This window comes from Molossus molossus, unplaced genomic scaffold (assembly GCF_014108415.1).
Source record: "Molossus molossus isolate mMolMol1 unplaced genomic scaffold, mMolMol1.p scaffold_m16_p_8, whole genome shotgun sequence".
NCBI classification, from domain to species: domain Eukaryota; kingdom Metazoa; phylum Chordata; class Mammalia; order Chiroptera; family Molossidae; genus Molossus; species Molossus molossus.
This window is the reverse complement of record NW_023425402.1, coordinates 90,457,806-90,481,994: the sequence shown is the minus strand read 5'-3', so window position 1 is coordinate 90,481,994 and position 24,189 is coordinate 90,457,806. Positions and strand designations below refer to the sequence as shown.

Sequence of the window (24,189 nt, the reverse complement as noted above, 5' to 3'; positions counted from 1 at the left end):
AAAATCATAGCAGGAGAAAGCAAAGAAGCAATGTGGTCTTGAGCAGCATGTTTGAAATCAAAGATCCTTTGGGTTATGTAAGTCAAGCAATAAGCATTAAAGATTTTGGATAAGAAAGTAATTATAGTGAAAGTGAGTTGAGATGTTTGCTCTAGTAAAACTAAGGATCTTGAACGAGTTAGTCAGATTGCATTTCACTTTAGACCTGAGTTTAGTAAGGAGATTTGGCAGTGGAGTTGGTCACTAAGTGATAGCTAAAGTCACCTGCAAACATGCTTCATGATTGCAGTAATGGATATTAGTTACCAACTTGTTTGTTGGACTGTGCTAAGTATTTAAATTAAATTGTTTTTGTAACAAAGAAAAATTATTAGCAGTTAGTGTATCCACATACACTTGTGTTGACAGCTGTGTTTGAAAGAAAATTTAGTCATGTTGGAATGAGTGGGCTTTGATATATGCCCCTATCTTCTTTGCTTTTTTTCTTGACCTTTTCTCCTTGCCATAATTTATTACAGTGATAAACATGATATGTGTGGATCGTGTATAGTCCAGACTACCTGGACAAAGCAAACGGTGTTTATTAGAAAATATTTAACTTTATAAAAAATGGTAAAAATGATCTTTCAAAACAAAAAAGATTTAATTCAAATGAAAATTGCAATTCAGGAGGATGTGGGTATCATCAGGTAGTGATTCTCTTTAGCACCAAGTGTACTTGTGCAAAGTACAGAGCCAGGTCTTGCAAGGGATTCCAGTATGACTAAGTCATAGTCTCTGCCCCCAAGAAGCTTTACTGGAGGGATGGGGTATAGGGAGTGTGTGGGTGGTTAACATAATTACACAGATAACTGAAGTAACTCAAATGGTAGAACCTGGAGTACTAATACAAAGAAGGAAAAAGTCATTTACTTATGGAGTAGGAAGGATAGAAAATGTTATAGGATGGGGAAGGCTCTTATGGCGGGTTGTGAATGAAGAGTGTAATTTAAACGGGTAGAAATAGGTTAGAGAGTAATCTGGTGGAGAGAAAAGCAAAAGCATGGAGATAAGAGAGCTCAAGTCTAGATTGGTCAAAAGACAGAAGGAAGTTTTGGGCTTTGTTGTGGAGAGTTTTGAATCCTAGACTTAGAAGTTTGTTCTTTAACATATAATAAACATAATTTGGAGCTATGCTTTAGGATTGTCAATCTGGTAGTCTGTGTATAGGAGCGGTAAAAGACTGCAGCCTACTTGATTCAAAAACTTTTCATTTATTCATCCAGCCAGCAAACATTGATACTGTGCATCAGAAATTATTTTGGTGCCAAGAATATAAGAGTTCTTCCCTGTTCTCTGGAATCTCATTCTTTTGGTAAATGTTTATAATAAATAAGTAAACAGTAGGGTGCTCAGTGAAAGCCCCTGAGATCCTGACACTTGAGCCGAGACTTGAATGACTAAAGAAGCCAGCCAAGCAAAGATCGCAGGGGAAAACATACTGAGGCTGTAACAAGTGCAAAGTGCCTGAAGCAGAAACAATACTGACTTTTAGAAGGAAAAGAGAAAGAGATGTTTTAGACTCTAGTATTATTTATGCTGTGGGAAAGTGTATGTAAGGACTATGCCTAATACATCCGCGAAGGATAATGCATTTTCTTTGAATTAATTTCCTTGGTTACTCTTCAGTTGTCTTGGTACCTGGAGTCACTTTGCCAGAAAATAAGACCTTATATAAAGCTAATATATATGATTCATTGATGGCTGAGAATAATTTTTTTTCTGGGCATCCCGAGTCTCACACAGCTGAAACACTCTAGGACCATTATGTAAGTTGGACAGTAATATGTAATAATGCCTGTATATGTGATTGTGTTTCATGAAACTTGGCTTCACCTTCTTTTTCTGCCCTGCTTGCTAGAGGACCTGAAGGGACATTATTGCAGTTTTTGTCATTTACTATTTTATTTTGGCTTTTTTTCTAATATTAGCTATAGAACACCCTCTGGGAGAGAATGTGTAGATAGGTGGTTTAAGTCTTCTGTTGGTCTGCTTATTATTTATTTATTTATTTATTTATTTATTTATTTTTCTTTATTGATTACTAGAGAGAGAGAAAGGGAGAGGAAAAGAGAGAGAGAAACATCGATGAGAGAGAACATTGACTGGTCATCTCCTGCATGCTCCACACTGGGGATTTGGACCACAACCTGGGCATGTGCCCTGACCAGGAATCAAACTGGAGGCTTCTTGGTACATGGGTCAACACTCAACCACTGAGCCACACTGACTGGGCAGTGTCTTGTTTTCTTACCCATTCATCTACCATAAGCCATTTGATTGGAATATTTAATTCATTTACAATTAAAGTAATTGTTGATAGACGGTTATTGCCATATTTTCGGTCTATTTTTCTTCTTCTTAAAGAAGTCCCTTTAACATTTCTTGTAATCCTGGTTTACTGGTAATGAACTCCTTTACTTCTTTCTTGTCTAGGAAGCTCTTTATCTGTCCTTCAAGTCTAAATGATAGCTTTGTTGGGTAGACAAATCTTGGTTGCAGGTCTTGATTTTCATCACTTTGAATATATCATGCCAATCCCTCTGGCCTGCAGAGTTTCTGTAGAAAAATCAGCTGACCATCTAGTGCAGTGGTTCTCAACCTTCCTAATACCGTGACCCTTTAATACAGTTCCTCATGTTGTGGTGACTCCCAACCATAAAATTATTTTTGTTGCTACTTCATAACTGTAATTTTGCTACTGTTATGTCTTAGGCAACCCATGTGAAAGGTCATTCAAGCCCCAAAGGGGTCACGACCCACAGGTTGAGAACCATTCTAATGTTAGCTCCCTTGGAGGAAAACTGAGTGTTTTTCTCTTGCTGCTTTTAAAATTCTCTTTGTTTTTAATCTGTGGCATTTTAATTATGTGCCTTGGTGTGGGCCTCTTTTGGGTTCATCTTATATGGGCCTCTCTGTGCTTCCTGGGCTTGTATGTCTGTGTTCTTTGTCACGTTAGGGACGTTTTGTCATTGTTTCTTCAAATAGATGTTCAATTCTTTGTCTCTTCTCATTCTGGTACCCCTATGATGTGACTGTTGGTATGTTGCCCCAGAGGCACCTTAAACTGTCTCTATTTTCTTGGATTTTTTTTTCTTTTTGCTGTTCTGATTGGGTGTTTTCTGCTACCTTATCTTCCAAATTGCTGATTTGATCATCTGCTTCATCTAATCTACTGTTGATTCTCTCTATTGTATTCTTCATTTCAGTTACTGTATTTATTTCTGACTGGTTCTTTTATGTTTATTTCCATTTTTATGTTTTGTATATCTTTGTTGAAGTTCTCACTGAGCTCATTGAGCATCCTTAGAACCAGTGTTTTGAACTCTGCATCTAGTAAATTGTTTATCTTCATTTTGTCTAGTGTTTTTCTAAAGTTTTGTTCTGTACTTTCATTTGGGATATGTTTCTCTGTCTCCTCATTTTGGCTGCCTTCCTGTGTTTGTTTCTATGTATTTGGTAGAGCTGCTACATCTCCCAGTTTTGGTAGAGTGGCCTTATGTAGTGTCCTGTGGGGCCAGTTGCAGAGTTTCCCTGATCACCTGAGCCAGGCTGTGTGTGTTGCTCTGTTGTAGTTGAACCTTGTGGGTTGTGTATGTTCTCTTGTAGTTGAGTCTTGATTGTTGTTGGCATGTCAGTGGTAGAGATTGACTTTCAGGCTGATTGGTTGTAAGGACTGGCTGAAACTACCATGAAGGACCTTTTGTTCAGGGATTGACCCTGCAGAGCAACATTCATATTAGAGGGGCTCTAATGCTTGCTGAATCAGCCACTGGAGTGTGTCATTAGTGGAAGTGGTGAGTGGGGTTCTGGTGTAATCTGAAGCTGACCACTGGCTATATTGGTTCTGGGCCTCTTAAGAGGTACAGATAAGGATCAGCCACTGTCTGGGGCCACTTGAGCTACAAAGTGATCTGCAGGTGGTTGCCATTTGTGCTGGGCTTTGAGGTACCTGGGAGAGGCTAGGCTGTGAACTGTGGTCAGCTGTCTCTCTTGCTGGGCTTGGGGCTGCTTAGCAAGAGGTACAGGACACACTGAGGCCAGATGCTGCTGCTTTGGGATTTGTGAACCTTTGAGAGATTTTAGGAAAGTCCACAGCATGAGCCAAGACAGGCCATTTGTATGGAAAAGCCACCGGAAGTGGCTTGGATGGTCCCAGAAGTTGGGTAGGGTAGAGTCTCTGAGAATCACCAAGGTGGGCCAACAGTGTTAGCCTGGGGTTGATGGAGATTCAGATATGGGCCTACAGGCAGGATGGGAGAAGAGCTCAGCAAAGGAGCAATGGCTTCTGCTAACACTTCTGTCTGAGAGAGAGCTGCCCTTTCAGCTGTCACCCTGTAGCCAGACAACCCAATTCCTTTCCATGTATCCCTGGCACCCTTTCAACTGATGGCCCCTGCTGGAGCTCAGAGCGAGGGATTCTGTCAGCAAATAAATCCATGCATGGGCCCTTTAAGAGGAACACCTGGGGACTCCAGTAGCCTCTGTTTTACTAAGCTACAATCTCTTCTGGTTTTCACAGCCAGAAGTTATGGGAACTTCTCTTCTTGACACTGAAACCCAGGGTTGGGGAGCCTGGTCTGGGGCTGGGATCCCTTACTCCCCAGAGGGGACCTCCACAGCCAAGTTATCCCTCCTGATTCTTAACCACCACTCATGGGTGTGGGACCAGCCTATTCCTATGTCTCTGCCCCTCCTACCAGTCTGGACTTGGCTTCTTCTGTATATCTTTAGTTATAGAACTTCTGCCCAGCTAGACTTCAAGTGGTTCTCAATAATGGTTGTTCTGTAGTTGTAATTTTGATGTGGTCATGAGAGGAGGCGAATACAGTGTTTATCTAATTCTACCATCTTGACCAGAAGCCAAGATTATTCTTGTTTTTAAATTGAATTTATGGATAACATATTTTTAAAAATTTTTCAGTTTAAATTATAATATGGTAAATATCAATAAATATAACACATAAAAACAAAAGCTTTATAGGAGTTCTTAATAATTTTTGTAAGCACCTATAAGGAATCCTGAGACCAAAGAGTTTGAGAATCACTACTCTGGAGTCTATAATATTGATTCCCAAAATGTGTTATATAGAGCATCTGATGTGTAGGCCACGAGCTCTGAAGCATTTCAATAGATAATACACCCCCTCTCCCCCAAAGGTTCATTTCTAGACTGTAGGATTTTTCAGTGCTTCTTATGGGCTAAAAATGCATTGTGAAGTTTCCAAGGGGACTATAATATATCTCAGCGTATTTGACTACAGAGCCTTTAATTTGACTGATTTTTTTGGAATACATTTTGAAACTACTGCCCCATAAGCATGTCAGTGTTAAGTGTTTGGTTTAGCTATGTCTTGTAGACAGCTGGGAACAGAGAGGCTTTGGACTCAGACTAACTTGGCTTAGAATTGTCTCTGTCACTCATTAGCCTCAGTTTCCTTTCCTACAAACTGAGGATGATAGCAAACATTAGAGGATTGTTGTGAGCATTAAGTGGAATGACAAGTAAATAGCCTTCCTAATAATAGGTACTCAGTATAATTGTTCCCTACTTTCTTCTAATTTCTGTCGATTACAAGTATTCCCATGTTAATAAAGCTAGTGAGTCATGGAGAGGTATAGAGACTAGTCTAACAAGTTAATGGAAAAATAAAAATTACACTGACTGGCTAGCCAGCTTTGTGCATGTAGGTAGACCAAAGTACCCCAGCTTGTAAACCATCAAAAATGACTGTCAACATGTCCACTAACCCAGTCCTGCTTCAACTGAATAATGTCAATAAAAATGAATGTGATGAAGTCACTTCAAATTTAACCTAATGACTATAAAGGGAAGATCTTCTATTGTATATTTTAGTATATTAAACTTATAAAATTTCCTTTTGACAGCTTGCTGGGGTGATTCTCAGTGTTATGTGTAGTTTCAATATACCCCTCATTTGTGTTTTTGAGTTCTTATATTTGTGATTTAGCTCATGTATTCAAGCCCAAATACGTAATTTGGCATCTACTTTACTTTGGTCTTTTCTTATTTCATATAAGAAATAATTTCCATATACCTTTATTATTCTTAGCCTTTCCTGTACCCTCACATTCTGCGCATAGAATTAAAGAGCCTTCCTTAAGCATTTATGTTACTCTTCCATTGTCATTGTCACTGTGTAGGAGACACTCTGAACCCTAAGACATACCTTAGGATTTATTGAAGATACTTGCCAAGAGGAAGCAGACTTTATCCTGGGGAAAGGACAATGTACATCATAGCATGTCTTGGTAGGAGGTTAAAAGCATAAATTTGAATTATAGCTGTGCATTTTGTTAGCTACTCTGGCCTTAGTTACCTGGCCAGTCTGATTTTCATTCTTCCTCTATAAATGATAATGCCAATTCTGCCCCATTATTTTTAAGGATTCAATGGGAATCTGGAGTATTTATCACTGTACTAAGCATTGTATGTGTTCAATAAATGTTGATCCTCCTGCCCCAACCACCACCGCCATATTTGTATACCTGGAAGGAAAAAATGATAGTCATGTACTTTGTAGGTTATTATTAAAGAACTATTTATTTTTGTTTTATAAAGTATTAAAGAGTTGGTTTTATTTCTAAGCCATAGCATATAAGGCAGAAGGGCAACAACAGGAAAGTCTGCTGATAGAGCAAGGAATGAGAGCTTGGAAAAAGTCACAAATCATTGGAAAGAATAGAACCAAACAAAAACTGTAAATGGGATTATTTTATTAGGTGAAAGAAAAACATTCTACTTTTTCTGAAAGGCCCTGAATACATCATTGGTATATACTACAGTACACTAATTTGTTTATAAAATCTACATTGTTGAAAATATATGAGTCTGTGTTTAGCATACCTTTTAAAAGTATATGCTTTTGATTTTCTTAAAAATAATATCTGCACATGGTTAAAAAAAATCAAAGACATTGAAAGGGCTTATATAAAAAGCAACAATTTCCTTTCCTCCTTTTCCTTTCCTGTACTTAGCGTGTCTTACAGAAACCGCTTTGAACTAACTCAGTTGTTTCTTTGATGATGACTTCTATACTTAAAAACAAAACACTTTATCTTGGTTTGTAGACATTATTCTGCTGTAGTAAATAAGGGTTTCATTAAGTTACTTCTCTGTTCCTCTCTTTGCCAAAATTTTATTTTTTAGTTTCTTACTGTTGAAACTTTATTTGCTTATTTCTTGTCCTGTTAACATCAGTTGAGAATATGAGCCTATGCCTTTAAAAAAAAAAAATAGACATTAGCAGTTTAACATTCACAGCAAAATTGAGCTGAGGGTACAGAGATTTCCCATGAGCCCCTGTCCCCATACATTCATAGCCTCCACTGAGGATACATTTGCTAAAGCTGATGATCCTACGCTGACACATCGTAATCATCCAAGTCCAGACTTTACTGTGGGGTTCCTTTTTGGTCTTGTACATCCTGGGGATGGGACAAATGTATAATGGCAGGTAGCCATCACCGTGGCATCATACAGAATATTTTCATGCTCTAAAGATCCTCCATGCTCATTTATTGCCCCCTCCTTTTGATTTTTTTTTTTTTTTTTTTTTACTGTCTCCATAGTTTTGTCCTTTCCAGAATATCATGCAGTAGGTACCTTTTTTGGGTTGGATTCTTTCACTTAGATGACTTGATAGCTCATTTCTTGTTAGTTCTAAATAACATCCCATTGTATGACCACCAGTTTATCCATTCACACCTGCTGAAAAATATCTTGGTGTCTTCCAAGTTTTGGTAATTATGAATAAAGCTGCTATAAAATGGTTTTTGTGTGGACATAAGTGTTCAACTCCTTTAGGAGTGTGATTGCTGTGTGATATGTTAAGAGTATGTTTAGTTTTGTAAAAAATCACCAGACTGGCTGCACCATTTTTTATTCCCACTATCAATGAATGAGAGTTTTTTTTTCGCTCCATACCCTCACTAACATCTGGTGTTACTAGTGTTCCAGATGTTGGCCATTCTGATAGGTTTTAATGGTATCTCACTGTTGTTTTCATTTGCATTTTTCTGATTGTTATTGGTGGGGTGTCCTCTGTGTCCCTACCTGTTGCCAGTGGAAGTGGAATTCTTGCAGTGTCACAAGGAAAGGAATTTCCTGAGACTTACACAGGAGGATGAGTGGTATTTATTTGCCTGGAATTAAACCTCTGGGTTTCCAAGGTCCCATTTTCCTCCATCCAACTATGGAAAAAGTCTAGTCTTGTCTTTAGTAGAGCTAGAATTAAAGCCACTGCCCATAGTCTCCATTTCATATTAAAGTACAGTTCAGTCCAGCACCTGGCTACCTTAGTCTGTGTTCCCAAATGTAGTCCATTTCGTGTGGGGTCCGCACAGCCATGGTCCATGTAACTGCTAAGGTCACATGGCTGGCAAGGGCATGGGCAAGTGCAGGTCATGGAGCAAGCAAAAACAGGAGTGAAAGAGCAGGCAAGAGGACATGAGAGAGAAAGTTTCTTTGAGAATTTTAACCTTCCAAGATTTTGCATGCTTGCAGTGGCTCCACTCCCTAGCCAGTTATCTTTTTCCCAGGCTAGAAGCACTTCCCCTATGTCACCCCGACTTTACTGTGCATGCACCCATTTTTCACCTCATTCCACACATTCTCCTGTTGTTTCACCATTCAAGTGCAGCAGGTCCTGAGGCTGCAAGCCCTTTAGCAGAGAGGAGCAGAGAAGCGATGCTTTCCACACTTTTTTATGAACCAATGCTTCTCCCAGTGGGTCCTATCTGCATCACCATCTGTTATCCATGGGGTCCCATCATGGTCACCAGTCTGTTACTGGTGAAAATGAGTTATTTTGCAGTGTCTAGAGAAAATAATGTCAAATGGCATATACATGGAGAAGTTTAAAAATGATGGCATGGCCCTGGCTGGTTTGGCTCAGCAGTTGGAGCGTTGGCCTGTGGTCCGGAGAGACCCGGGTTTGGTTCCCGCTAAGGGCGCATGCCTCAGCCCTGGTTGGTTGTGCGGGTGGCAACCACTCGATGTGTCCCTTTCACGTCGATGTTTCTCTCTCTCTCTTCCTCTCTCTCCCTCCCACTCTATCTGAACAAAAAATGGAAACATGTCCTCAGGTGAGGATTAAAAAAAAAAAGTTATGGCATTATTTTATTTGAAGTTAAGGGAATTAACACACCCTTGGGATATAGAGGGTGAGCAGGCTGCCACAAGGCTCCTATTAGTCCTTCATATAGTTTCTTGGTTTAGGGTAGAAAAGCACCATTCAAACCATTTAACCCAACTTTCTGAGATTTCCTGGGCCTGAGTTGTGCCCTCCTCCCAGCAAATCCTTTTCCTAAACCTGCTGGGTTTCCACACCTTTATCCAATCTGATTACCTTTTCAGTTTTTCCCAGACTAGGCTCTGCCCCTCTGTGTCCTCAACCTGGCTGTTGCTACGCATGTCCAGAAGTCCTCTTACATGATCTGGTTTCTCCTGTGAATATGCCCAGCAGAGGAATTTCCCCTCGTCCCTCTGGGAATTCAGTATGTGGCTAGTAGGACCCAGGGGAGATTTTCCTGTCAGTTCAGAGGATTAAGTCTCTTCAGTGGTGGCAGCCCCCTGGAGTGTGTGAATGAGTCTGTTTACAGTGCACTACAGTTTCCCAGCAAACTTGATGGATGCTGTCCTGATACCTGAAGCACCTTCCCAGTTTATAAAGCTTATTATTTAATTTTCTTTTGCTTTCTTTCTCATTTAAAACTAGCTGCCTATGCTAACATGATGACGTGATGTGGGGCATCTTTTCATATTCTTATTTTCCATCTTTGTATCTCTGGTGAGGTGTCTGGCAAAGTCTTTGGCCCATATTTTAATCAATTTTGGCCCATGTTTTCATATTGTTGAGTTTTAAGAATTCTTTGTATGTTTTAGTTAGCAGCCCTTTATCACTTACGTCTTTCACAACTGTTTTCTCCCATTCTATGACTTGTTTTCTCATTCTTCTGACCTTATTTTTCCAAGTGCAGAATTCCAGATTATCAATTATTTATTTCATGGATTATGGCTTTGGTGGTGTATTTAAAGGGTCATTGCCATACCCCAGGCCATATAGGTTTTCTCTTGTGTTATCTTCTGCGAGTTTTATAGTTTTGCATTTTATACAAACCTGTAGAGAATTTTTATGAGTTTATTTGAGCCAAATTGACATTTGCCAGGAAGCAAAATCTCAATGGATTGAGAAAATGCTCCAGGAGATGGCAGTTTTACTTCTTATTTTATACATGAGAATCAAAGGGAAGATGTAAGGGGGTTGCATAAAATCCATTGGTGATAGATTAGGGAGGCAGGAGAAAGCAAAGCAGGGAAATCGCTGAGATTTGAGAAATCCTTTTACATTCACAATCATAGAGACGGTATGCTGGACAGCAACCAGGGTGGTTTGGTCTGGAGTTCTGGTGGGAATTTGTGCCCTGAGGGGTTTGGCTGGAAGCGATTATTCTGATGTTCCAGTCTTTGTTATTGTACATGCAAAAAGACAATAGACAGGCTTGGTTAAGGTAAAGATTGACCTTTGTCAAGGAAGCTACAGGCCTAGGACATGACTACCCACCATGACTAGTTTACAGTTAAGTTTTAATTTCAGACCATTTTATGTGGTTACTTTAGGTCTCTGAGTTTGTAAGGTTACCACGCAGGCCTCCCTTGAGTTTGGATGTTTAGTAGGTGGCTTCTTTTTCGTCCACAGTATTTAGGTCTGTGACCTATTTTGAGTTAATTTTTGTAAAGGGACTATATATATATATATATATATACACCTTTTTTGTATTTGTCCTGCTTGCTGTTATCTTAGTTTCCTGGATCCATGGTTCAGTTTCTGGCATTAATTTGGGGAAATTATCAGTCATTGTTATTTCAGATATTTCTTTTGTTTTTTCTTTCTTTTCCTTCCATCTTCTTATTTACATATATGTTACACCTTTTATTTATTTTTTTAAAACTTATCTTTATTGTTGAATGTATTACAGATGTTCCCCCACTTTCCCCCCATTGACCCCCTCCTTGCCCAGGTCCCCTCCCCGCTGCCTTTCCCACACTATTGTCTATGTCCATTGGTTATGCATTTATGCATAGAAGTTCTTTGGTCTATCACTTCCTGCCCTCTCTCACCCCCTTCCCTTTGAGGTTCATCAGTCTATTTATTTTTATTTTTTTATCCTCACCTGAGGACATTTTTCCATTTTTTGTTCAGGTAGAGTGGGAGGGAGAGAGAGGAACAGAGAGAGAGAGAGAGAGAGAGAGAGAGAAACATCGATGTGAAGGGACACATCGAGTGGCTGCCACCCGCACAACCCACCAGGGCCGGGGACAAACTGCAACCGAGGTACGCGCCCTTAGCGGGAACCGAACCCGGGTCTCTCAGGACCGCAGGCCGACGCTCTAACCGCTGAGCCAAACCGGCCAGGGCAGGTTCATCAGTCTAACAACCAATTTGTTCTTCTTAATTCCTTCATCTTTTTCACCCATCTTCCCAGCCTCCTCCCATCTGGCAGGCAACAAAAAGTTCTCTGTATCTAAGAGTCTGTTTCTGTTCTGCTTGCGTGTTTTGTTTGTAGATTCAATTGTTGATAGATATGTATTTATTGCCATTTTATCGTTCATATTTTTGTTCTTCTCCTTCAAGGAGACCCTTCAACATTTCATATAATACTGGTTTGGTGGTGATAAACTCCTTTAGCTTTTTCTTGTCTGGGACACTCTTTATATGAACATCAATTCTAAATGATAGCTTTGCAGGAGAGAGTAATCTTAGTTGTAGGTCATTGCTTTTCATCACTTTAAATATCTCTTGCCACTCTTTTCTGGCCTGCAAAGTTTCTTTTGAGAAATCAGCTGATAGTCTAATGGAAGTTCCATTGTAGGTAACTAACTGCTTTTCTCACTGCTTTTAAGATTCTCTCTTTGTCTTTAACCTTTGGCATTTTGATGATGATGTGTCTTGGTGTGGACCTCTTTGGGTTGATCTTGTTTGGGACATTGTGTGCTTTCTGGAGTTGTATGTCTGTTTGCTTCAACAGGTTAGGGAAGTTGTCTGTCCCTATGTTTTCAGTTTCTTGCTCTCTCTCTTCTCCTTCTGGCATCCCTATAATGTGAATGTTGGCACGCTTGAAGTTGTCCCAGAGGCTCCTTACACTATCCTCATTTTTTTGGATTCTTTTTTCTTTTTTTTTGTTCTGATTGGATGTTTTTTGCTTCCTTATATTTCAAATCAGTGGTTTGCTTCTTAGCTTCACCTACTCTATTATTGATTCCCTGTACATTATTCTTTATTTCAGTTAGTGCCTCCTTCATTTCTGACTGGTTCTTTTTTATGTTGTTGATGTTCTCACTAAGTTCCTTGAGCATCCTTATAACCAGTGTTTTGAACTCTGCATCTGTTAGATTGCTTATCTCCATTTTGTTTGGTTCTTTTCCTGGAGTTTTGTTCTGTTCTTTCATTTGGGACATGTTTCTTTGTCTCCTCATTTTGGCTGCTTCCCTGTGATTGTTTCTATGTATTAGGTAGAGTTGCTATGTCTCCTAGGCTTCGTAGGGTGGTCTATTGTAGTATGTATCCTGTAAGATCCAGTGGCACAGCTTCCCTGATCACCCCAGCTGGACCCTCAAGGTGCACTCCTCATGTGGACTGTTCACCCCTCTGTTGTAATTGAGTTTTGATTGCTGTTGGCACACCAATGGTAGGGATTTACTTAGGCTGATCAGCTACAAGGATTGGCTATGCCCACTGCCCTCTGACAACCTTGGATGATGAGCTACATAGGGGTCCACCACACAGAGCAAGACTTACTGCATCAGGGCTCTGGTACCCACTGAGTCCTCTCATTGAGTGTGTCACTTGTGGAGGTGGTTGGGTGGTGGTGTTTCAGTGTGGTTTGCAGCTGTCCACTGGGTATGCTGGCTCTGGGGCAAGGTCAGCCACTGCCTGTGTTCCATGCTGGGCCACCCAGCATAAGCTACAAAGTGATGTTTTGATGGCTGCTTCTTGTGCTGGGCTTGGAGGTGCCCAGGAAAAGCCAAGTTGTGAACCAAGGCTGGCTGCTTCTAGTGTCAGGCCTGGGGCTACTTTACGAGAGAGGTATAAAGCTCACTGAGACCAGATATTGCTTGTTTGAGAGATTTTAGGAAACTCTGAAGCAGGATCCAAGACAGGCCAATCCTATGGTAAAGCCATTGGAAACAGTTTGGGTGGGCTTGAAAGTTGAGTGGGGAGGGGCCTCAGGGAATCAGTAGGGCGGGGCAAACAGTGTGAGCCAGGTTGCTGGAGTCCCACATATGGCACTTGTCTGCCACCCCAGGGAAGGGCTCACCAAAGGAACAAGGGCCTGGACAGCAAATCTGACCAGGAGAAAGCTGCCCCTCCACCTCTTGCCCCAATGCCAAACAGCTCAGTTCTTCCCCGTATGTCTTTGGTGCCTTTCAAGCTGCCTCCCCAATTCTGGAACCCAGAAGGAGCAAAACCGAGTAAGCCTGTGGTTGGGCCCTTTAAGAGGAGCTGCCTGAGGCTCCATCAGCCTCAAACTCCCTCAGCCTCAGTTCCCTCTGGTTTTTCCAGCCAGAAGTGATGGGGACTTTTCTTCCTGGCCCTAGAACCCTGAGCCGGGAGCCTGGTGTGGGTCGGGGACCCCTCACTCCTCAAGGAGGACCTTCCCAGCCAAGGTATCCTCCTGATTTGTATCTGCCACCAGCCCGTCCGCACCTCCACCCCTCCTAGCAGTCTTGATGTGGCCTCTTCTTTAATTTCGTAGTTGTAGGACTTCCATTCAGCTTGATTTCAGATAGTTCTGAATGATGGTTGTTCTGTAGTTCAGTTGTAATTTTGATGTGGTTGTGGGAGGAGGCGATATCGCATTTACCCACCTGCCATCTTCACTGGTAGCCTTTGTTACACCTTTTATAGTTGTCTCAGTTCTTGAATATTCTGTGGGGTTTTTTCCAGTTTTTTGTAATCGTTGCTTTTCAGTTTTAGAGATTCCTATTGAGATCTCTTCAAGCTCAGAGGTTCTTTCCTCAGCCATTTCCAATCTACTAATAAGCCCACCAAAGGCATTCTTCATTTCCTTGAAAGTATTCTTAATATCTAGTACTATTTTGGTTCTTCTTTAAATTTCCATCTCTCTGCTTACATTGCCCATCTGTTCTCACTTGCTGTCTACATTATCTGTTGAAGCCATTCAGGTTTTAATCATTGTTGTTTCTGATTCCTGGTCTGATAATTCCAACATCCTTGCCATATCTGAGAGTGGTTCTGATGCTTATTCTGTCTCTTCAAAGTGTGGTGGGTTTTTTTTGCCTAGTATGTCTTGTGATTTTTTTTCTTCATAGCCAGACATGTGCTGGGTTAATGAAGTGCTGTAAATAGGCTTTTAGTGATGTGGTGGTAAGGTGGGGGTTGGGGGAAGCATTCTGTAGTCTGGTTATATTTCAGTCTTTCAGTGAACCTGTGCCTCTGGACTACACACTTCACAATTGCTTCTCAGTCCTACCTATCTCTGTGGGTAGAATAGGCTGGCGTTGGGTGTTTCCCTTTCCCCAGGTCAGTTCAGCTCTGATAAAACCTGGGCAGGTTAGGCTCTGTTTCAATAGTTTTTCCTGAAGACAGGCTTTGTTAAAGAAGAACAGAATGCTCTGGTGGATTTCAAAATGGTTCCTTTTTCTCTCCCTCTGCCAGAAACACAAGGATTCACTAAAAGAATCTGGTAGAGCCTCTGGAAGTGTTACAAGGCAGGAAAGGGGTTCATCTCCCCTGGTTGCTCGTGGAAGTGCGGTGCTTCTTGGGGTACCACTGGAATAAGCTTTTCCGGAGGCCCCCACAGGAGGATGCAGTATAGTAGAAAACTTTATTTCTGTGGAATTGCACCCCTGGGTTTCCAAAGTCTCATTTCCCTAATCCATTTGTTGAGAAAGTGTAGCGGCGTTTCAGTAGAGCTAAAATCAAAGCCTGTGTCCAGTTTCCTTTCCATGTTGGAACAGGGTCCAGTCCAGCATCAGGCTAGCTGTAGTCCATTAGTCCATTGTGTGTGGGGTCCACATGGCTGTGGGCCATAGGGGCGAATGCAAGGAAGCCAAGCATGAGCCATGAGCAGAGAGAGAGAGAGAACTCCTTTATGTATTCCCACAAAAGTGAAGCTAAAGTAATTAAAAAACAAGTCTAGGATTAGCTTTACAAAACTATAACAATAGGGAGCCAGAGATAATACTTATAAGTGTGTGAGTGGTTTTTCAAGTTACTGGAGAAAAGATGAGATAAGATGAGAAACAAGCACACTCATATTTACAGTGGGAGCATACATTCCAGTAACCTTTTTGAAAGGCAATTCGATAGTTATTACATGTTCACCTGTACAAATACTTTGATCCAGTAGTTTTGCCTTTAGGAATTTGTTCTAGATATTTGTTTGGTGATACATTTTATCTAATCCACAAGATTGTGGTCTTAAATCAGACTTCTAGATACTGTTTATCAGAAATTATTTTTGCAAATCGTACGTCACAGCTCCTTTCCTCCTTTCAGGAGCTTGTGGCCTCTCCCGTTGGTGTAGCTTGGAGAGATCATCAGTGACTCAAACTTGATTTGGGCCACAAAGTGAGTTTTTTAGGTGGCATAACCATGATCAGTTGTAGAGAAATAACTGCACATATTGTCTTTGAGCCCTTTTTCTCTCCCCTTTCAAACTTCTTTTCATGCCTCCGGGGATGGGATTTTGGCATATAAACTCTTAAAATTTTGTTATGTCTAATACAGTAGAAAGGTGGTGTCCTCCCTTGCGCTCAACCACTCTGAAAAGAGCTTTAGTTTGGAAAAAATACACCTGGTTTCTAGTGCCAGTTCTTCCACTGACTAGCTCTGTATTTGGGGAGAAGCATTACTCTACTGAACTTTCTTTCAGAGCCCAGCATCTTAACCTGTTGGGTTAAGTTTGAAAAGTACCTGTCTTTCCACTTAAGTTGCTCCTGTTTTTGTTGTTGTTGTTCAGATAGAGTGGGAAGGAGAGAGAGGAAGAGAGAGAGAGAGAGAGAGAGAGAGAGAAACATCGACGTGAAAGGGACACATCGAGTGGCTGCCACCCTCACGACCAACCAGGGCCGGGGACAAACTGCAATGGAGGTACATGCCCTTAGCGGGAACCGAACCCGGGTCTCTCCGGACCGTAGGCCGACGCTCTAACCGCTGAGCCAAACCGGCCAGGGTGCTCCTGTTCTTTTCTAGCCCACTACAAACTAGATTTTACCCTGACATCTCTGCTCCCAGCAAACACCTCCTGATTGCAAAACATAGAATACATTTTTCTTCCTTTTTTATTTGGGGCCACTATTTCTCTGTTTTAGAAATTATTTTTCAATTTTCTGAGTAAATGATACTATATTTTTGGTAGTTAATACAGACTCATGTAATGAAAAAATAGAAATGTCCCTTAATCTCTGCACTGGCATATTCACTGCCATTTATATGTGCATATCGTAATAAAATTGGTATTATATTTATACCCTGCTTTATATTCCTTAATGCTTTTAGAACACACACATAAAGTGTGACATGAGTAAGGTAGTAGTAGTACATTCTGGTTTCCTAGGATGGACATAGTTTATATCTATTGTAAACCAGTTAAAACATAATGAATTTAATTTGCATCTCTCTGATGATTAGTGACTTTGAGCATCTTTCGTATGTCTCTTGCCCGTCTGTATGTTTTCTTTGGAGAAGTGTCTATTTAAGTCCTTTGCCCATTTTTTAATTGGATTGTTTTTCTTCCTTTTGTTAAGTTGTATGAGTTCTTTATATATTTTAGAAATTAACCCATTATCAGAGGTGTCATTGGCAAATATGTTCTTCTATACAGTGAGTTTTCATTTTGATGCTGGTTTTCTTTTGCTGCACAGAAACTTTTTAGTTTGATGTAGTCCCATTTGTTTATTTTTTCTTTTGTTTCTCTAGCCCTAGGAGATGTACCAGTGAAAGTTTTGCTACATAGGATGTCTGAGATTTTGCTGCTTCTGTTTTCTACTAGGATTTTTATGGTTTCACAACTTACATTTAAGTCTTTTATCCATTTTGAGTTTATTCTTGTGTATAGTGTAAGTTGGTGGTCTAGTTTCATTTTTTTGCATGTACCTACCTTATCAGAGTACATTCAATTTTTCCAACACCATTTATTGAAGAGACTGTCTTTACTCAATTGTATGCTCTTTCCTCCTTTGTCAAATATTAATTGGGTGAAATAGCTTGGGTCAATTTCTAGGTTCCATTGATCTGTATGCCTGCTCTTGTGCCAGAACCAGGCTGTTTGATTACTGTGGCTTTGTAGTGTACTTTGATGTCTGATATTGTAAGCCTTCCAACTTCTTCTTTTTCAAGATTGTGGCTTTTTGGGTCTTCTATTGGTTCCATGTAAGTTTTTGAGTATTTGTTCTAGATCTGTGAAATGTGCCATTGGTATTTTAATAGAGATTGTGTTGAATCTATAGATTGAGCAGTGAGTTTTAAAGATTGTATTGTTTTCTTACTATATGTTTATTCCATAATTCATTTTATCTGTTTTGTTCTTGTGGTAAGTTTAGTTTGCTTATCCTTTTGGTACTTTTTCTCTGCCTCTTTCCTAGGCTTCTTTATACGCCTGCCCTTTAGTTTTTGGTGTTCTTCCGAGGAGTTTCCTTTCACTGCTCTGGGCTTGTGGGAAGCTCATTTACTCCCCAGTCCCTGCACCTGTTGTCCACTTCCCAAGTATGGAGCCCATTCCACAGCGTGCTCCGTGTGGACACTGCCTCTTACTTCTCGCTGCTCCCTGGGTGTCTCTCCCCCTGAGTTTCCCACAGGCACCTGAAATGGATGTAACAAGGACAAATAAACTACGTTTCCATTTAGTTCCTCCTTTTAGCTACCATACACCTGGCATATTTTAGATGCTTTGTTCTATAACAAGGGGTAGAAAAGGGGAGTGGATAAGGACAGTAATCTTAACAAAATGCCTGCACAGCCTGCAAGATTGTGTGGCCTTCCTTTCTTAATTCTCTCATCCTCCTTTTCCTCATACTTCCCTTATGTAAACCTGCCTCTTTATCCTCCTTACTCTTTCAAATGTACACAAAAGTGATACCCCTTAGTAGCAGAAACAGGAACTTCTTCCACTGCTGATCAATCACAGCAAAAATTACTGTTTTTTCTTGTGCATATAAACATGGATATTGTTATGCATTAACCACTGGTAGTTTTTGAATTCTTGTAAATACAGACTTGACTTCTAACCTAATACCACAACATCTGAGGTACCTTAATCTTCTTTTGAGTGTTTTAGGGAAAACAGACTAAATATGACTCCTTTCTGTAAGAATTAATCTTTTTTGAGAAAGTGAGACAAGATACTCAGTGCTTATTTTACTTTAAGATTATAATGTCTGTATAGTAGACATCTACTCCAGTTTTTAGAGTTATAATTTAATCTTGTAACCTAAAATTATCTTTTCTAGTCTGATACTTATTGAATGACTAGAATGATCAATGTAGATCCTTGAAAGCCTTACTGCTTTAAAAAAACAAAACAAGCAAACAAAAGTTCCTTTAAAGGAAAGAATATAACCACATTAAATATAATCGGGAAAATAAGAGGAAAAGGTCCTATTCTTAATCTCACTCAACAGAATTGCTGATAGAATTTTTATGTATTTGGTTTTTAAATTTGTGTTTTTGTGGCTTAAATGTGGCCTGCTTTCTTTTCCACTTAGTATGTCATTTTATGACTTTAAATGGCTGCATACTAATCTGTTAGTTGTATGGCTCTGTTGTATTTGCAATATTTATAAAGAAGAGTGTTTCTAAAAAATATGACTCTAAAGAAAAATAGTTATTCTAATAAAATAAAATTGCTTATCACATGGATTTTAATAAGTAAGAGAATGATAACCTTCTTATTTAAGGTCAGTGCCTTTTTGTTTTCAAACATATGAACCTGAAACTTGAGGAAGCTGGTTGTCAGTTGAGAGTAATATGTCAGCTATGTGTTTTGGAGAAGTTATCAACGGAAGTTAGATAGTTGCTTGTTTAGAGAATTATTGTCATAAATCTTTTGTTACATTGTGTTCCTTTATAGATTATGGAGCTTTGTGGTGCAACAAGACTTGGTTATTTTGGAAGAAGTCAATTCTATATTGCTTTGAAACTTGTAGCTGTTGCCCAGTCTGGTTTCCCTTTAAGAGTGGAAAGTATTAATACAGGTAAATATGGGATTCATTAGTAATTAAAATGAAAATAGACTTTGAATCACAAATGAAATAAAGTCAGTACAAATGTTGACTCTTTCTGATATTACAGTGGCATTTGTGACCTTGAGGAAAGTATCATTACCTTATTCTTACCACCATGCTTTTAAAAATTTGTGAATATTAGAAAACATTTATATTTGTCTTAAATGTTATGGCATATATGTACTTTATACATATTTGATTATATAAAACTGTTAAAATGGTGATTTTATAGCATAAATTTACTAAGAATTTGTTTAGAATTTAGATGAATAATTTTATCAAGGTAAATGGTGAATTGTAGTGACCCTAATATATGTTTTGTTTATATTTTTTTCTAAGTATAAAGCAACATTCTTCTTTTTTTGTTTGTGAAGGCTGTAAAAGCTCCATAAAAAATTAGAAATATTAGTTAACCAGAATTTTCTGATTGATAGAGACAGTATTTAAATATTGACAGACTAAAACCTAGTTACAGATATTGACTGCCTTATAAGTATCAGCGAGGATAATTTGTTTTTCTGTTATTTGGAGGTGTGTTGATATGGAAGTAGATGGAAATTTTATAAGGTAGGCACTTAAGTACAGAGAGTTTTATGATTTTCATAGAGAAAAGGGGAAAGAGAAAACTGTATTTTATGTCATGTTAGAATTTTTATGCCATAGTTTTAAGTACCAGCTTAGTTTTAAGTACTTAGTATTAAGTATCAGCTTAGTTGGAGGTTTTCATTGTGGATCTCTGGTTTGCCACACATCATTCTTCTAAGTGCTGAAGTTTACATTCTTTTCAGGTAGTTTTGAATACTTGACATAAATACTGAATAAACTTAATCTCCTTATGGTAGAAATTCTAAGGAGAGATGCAGGTAATCATAGTGGAGGGAAGTACATTTTCTTCTAAAAATGATTCTGCTGCTGTCTTATTCTAGCCTAGCTATGACTGACCTGCAGAGAAGTTCTTAGTTTTGTTTTTTTAAATTGAATATAGGGTATTTGCGATAGGACTGAAATAAGACAGACTAAAGTTGATAGATTGAGCCACTGGTACTGTGTCCTTGGTAGGTGAATAGTAAGACATTTTTGGGATAGTTTCATGGAATTTCTGCCATGAAAATGTCTAGATTAATCTAGTCTCAAACTTAGTGACATATTCTGTGTTTACTTAGAACTCTAACATCTTACTTTAGAGAATCAGTGTGAGGAGAAACAGCATAGGCTTTGGTGTCAGACCAACCTGGGTTTAGATTTTGTCAGTTACTGTCAGTGACATGGCATCTTGGAGCCTCAGTTTTCTGTCCTGTAAAATAGGGACTTACAGGGCCAATATGGTTATGAGATAAGATAAATGTGAAGTGCAAACATAGGACCAGACACACAACGGACTTTTAATACAGCTATTGTTATAACCCCTTGGAAAGACAATTCGGTGTTAATATTTCTTTCTAGTTTAGAGTCTCCCTAAACAATCTGAGGGAGATGATGGTCTAAATTTTGTAGCAATAGACATTTTGTATCTGTTGTTTCTGTGTCCATTTTTGCAAAAATTATTTCTAATATCTAATTCATCTCTTATTTCAGTTTTTAATGTATGCGTCATTTATTATTTTGAAGTAATACTCATTTTTGCCATTAATAGTGAAGGACCTTCCTCTGCCAAGATTTGTTGCTTCAAAGAATGAACAGGAATCTCGCCATGCAGGCCCATATTCTTCAGATTCTGAAAATCAAGGGTCTTATTCTGGTGTAATTCCTCCACCACCTGGAAGGGGACAAGTGAAAAAGGGATCTGTAAGCCATGACACTGTCCAGTCTCGTACATCTGCAGATCAACAGGTAGTCACATGCATGTCACTATTATCAGTTGATGTCCTGTGTAGATGCTTATACTAAAAGTTTTACTGAGTGCCTTAATAATGAAAATGTTACCTTAAAATTAAAATTTAAAAATAATAATACTCTTTCTAGGAACCTGCATCTCCAGTAGTTTCACCACAGCAGTCCCCTCCAACTTCTCCACACACATGGAGGAAACACAGCCGTCATCCCAGTGGAGGAAATGGCGAGAGGCCTCTTGCAGGACCCGGGCCACTTTGGTCTCCCTTTGGTGAAGCTCAATCAGGTATTTAGATGTTCTAGAGGTAACACTTATTTATTAAAGGTGTAAATTGAAGGAAAATTGATAACATTCCTTTAAGAGTTGTCTCCAAGACAATTTTTAATTATATTAAGTGCCTTAAATAGAAACAAAAGGCAAGCATGAAAATTTGTAAGTAGATGTATCACTTTGAACAGTGGTAATTGCATTTACTTACATCTATGATGCTTAGACAAAAGTTTATAGACACCAGATTCTCTGAAGGTAAAATGAAGAAGTGATTATTTTTCATAATATTGGGTATATATTATGTTAGTTTCAGTAACAATTTAAAAGATTTAAATGAGATTATTTCAAATTGACAGGAAAGATTTCATTTTGGAAATTAATATTTATTCAAAGTTAGAACTTGAAAGAAAACTTAATGATATGTGTATGGTGAATTGTTACAATAAAAAACCTGATAACTTTTTTTTTCTTTAAAAGTGAGTCAGCATGTACCCATTCTGCTTTTAGGTTCTTCTGCTGGTGATGCAGTATGGTCAGGGCATTCTCCACCTCCACCTCAAGAAAACTGGGTCAGTTTTGCAGATACTCCACCAACCAGTACTCTTTTAACCATGCACCCTGCTTCTGTCCAGGTGTGACATTTTATTGGTATTGCGTTTTTATTTGCTTCATTCAGAGTATTGCTACCGTCATTATTTTTATATTTTGCTATTGCAAATTTTATAAATGCAAGTTCACTCCTTTATTAAAAACCAACCAACCAAACAACAACAAGAAACCCAGACCTCTGCTCTGTGCCTTTTCTTTAAGTCTGTTACCATTGAAATGTTCCACTAAAAATATTGGCTGATTTTCTTTCTAATTCCTCAGTGAACTTTTGAAAGGTGTTGGCATCCAGGAATATATTTGCTTGGCTTTCTTAGCACATTTTCATAACTTTCTGTTGCTTACATATTGCTGTCATTCTTTACATATATATAATCATTGTCCAAAAACATTCAGTAACCTGATTATAAATATGTGATTTGCTGATGAGTTTGTGAAGACTTTTAAACATCCACAAAAAGTAAATTTTACATTCAAAGATAAGTAACCTAGCAATCTTGGTCCATGTAATCATTATAGATAGATACTGTACTGAGGAAAAAAATGTTTCATTACAGGACCAGACAACAGTACGAACTGTAGCATCAGCTACAACTGCCAATGAAATTCGTAGGCAATCCAGTAGCTATGATGATCCCTGGAAAATTACAGATGAACAAAGACAGTATTATGTAAATCAATTTAAAACCATTCAGCCTGATCTAAACGGATTTATTCCAGGTGAGTTGTTAAAAACAAATTCTTCTAGATGGGACCGTTTAAAGTCTCAATTTCCTAATCTCAAAGACATGGCTTTATTGGTTAGAGATTATAAAAGATAATTAATTATCAAATTATTTGTCTGAAAGAGTTTATAATACTAGAGACCAAAAACATGACATATACACATTAAGGTTACTTTTTTTTTTTTTTCTTTAAGTGCAAAGGGCCTTAATTAAGACTTACTACATTTTATTCTTGGATCTGTAGGTTCAGAATAATGCTAAACAACACTGTTTTAATATTTCAGGGTCTGCAGCTAAAGAGTTTTTTACAAAATCAAAGCTTCCCATTCTTGAACTTTCTCATATTTGGTAAGTGTGGTATATATTAATTGGGTAATATGGGTTGCTTCAGAGGAGTTTCCAGCAGGTTGGTTTTTTAATTTAAAAAAAAATTATTAGAGTAACCTTTTAAAGAATGTTCTTAACTCAGTATTGCCTTAAAATAGCTCCTCTCTCACTCTCTGGAAAAGAAATAAAGTGATATTGATAGAGTAGTTCTTTATAAAGTGCTGAAAGTCTTTAAGCCGTATTAACTATTTCTTATTGCTAGTATAAATATGCATGGAATAAAAGCTAGTTTGTTCATACATGGTTGTGTTTATTCCACGTGGTTTTAAACAACTTTAGTAGGTCCTATACCAGCCATGAGCTTAAGAACAGTGCTTAGCACCCATTTATGTACAGACTTAAGACTAAGGAAAGTTGCTGTATGGTTGGAATTAGTCATTAAATTACAATCACAAATTACTCTTTGAAAACAATTATCAGATAAACATATAAGTGTTGTTTCCACTTTGTATCAATATATTTCTCTATATTCTAAATTTTGTTAATAGGGTTTTTAGTTGCATAGAGTGCTGTGGTTGGAGGTAGATAGATAATGCCTAAAACCAAAAAATCAAGAACTAGCAATATATACATACTATTTATAGTTAAAGGAAATGGAAGGATAGCAGGGTGGGGCTGCTGTCTTTTTGTATGAAGCCTTGTAATTGTATTGGATCCTTTGTTAAAAAAAAAAAAAAAAAGATCATTTTTCTCGCCCTCGTGGGTTTTTCTCAGCGGTTAGAGCGTCGGCCTGTGGTCCAGAGAGACCCGGGTTCGGTTCCCGCTAAGGGCATCTACCTTGGTTGCACTTTGTCCCCGGCCCCGGTGGGGGTCGTGTGGGAGGCAGCCACTCGATGTGTCCCTTTCACATCGATGTTTCTCTCTCTCTTCCTCTCTCCCCCTCCCACTCTGTCTGAGAAAAAAATGGACAAGTATCCTTGGGTGAAGATAAAAAAAAAGATCACTTTTCTCTGCTTTTTTTTTTTTTTTTCTCTTTATTGATTTTAGAGAGAGAGGAAGGGAGAGGGAGAAAGAGATAGTAACATCAATGAGAGAGAACATTGATTGGCCACCTCCTGCAT

General features: G+C 38.8%; 1 protein-coding gene across 6 annotated transcripts in view; it reads left to right on the top strand.

Moving 5' to 3' along the window:
• REPS1 (RALBP1 associated Eps domain containing 1) overlaps window positions 1-24,189 on the top strand; it is a 79,378-nt gene that overhangs the window by 17,272 nt on the left and 37,917 nt on the right. For 5 of the 6 annotated variants that reach the window (XM_036248177.1, XM_036248174.1, XM_036248176.1 and 2 more), the window contains exons 2-7: window positions 19,156-19,279; window positions 20,943-21,139; window positions 21,272-21,425; window positions 21,918-22,042; window positions 22,574-22,736; window positions 23,026-23,089. In XM_036248177.1, the coding sequence (XP_036104070.1) occupies window positions 19,156-19,279; window positions 20,943-21,139; window positions 21,272-21,425; window positions 21,918-22,042; window positions 22,574-22,736; window positions 23,026-23,089 (827 nt within the window). The remainder of the gene's footprint in view (window positions 1-19,155; window positions 19,280-20,942; window positions 21,140-21,271; window positions 21,426-21,917; window positions 22,043-22,573; window positions 22,737-23,025; window positions 23,090-24,189) is intronic. The other variant, XM_036248175.1, reaches the window with a different exon arrangement.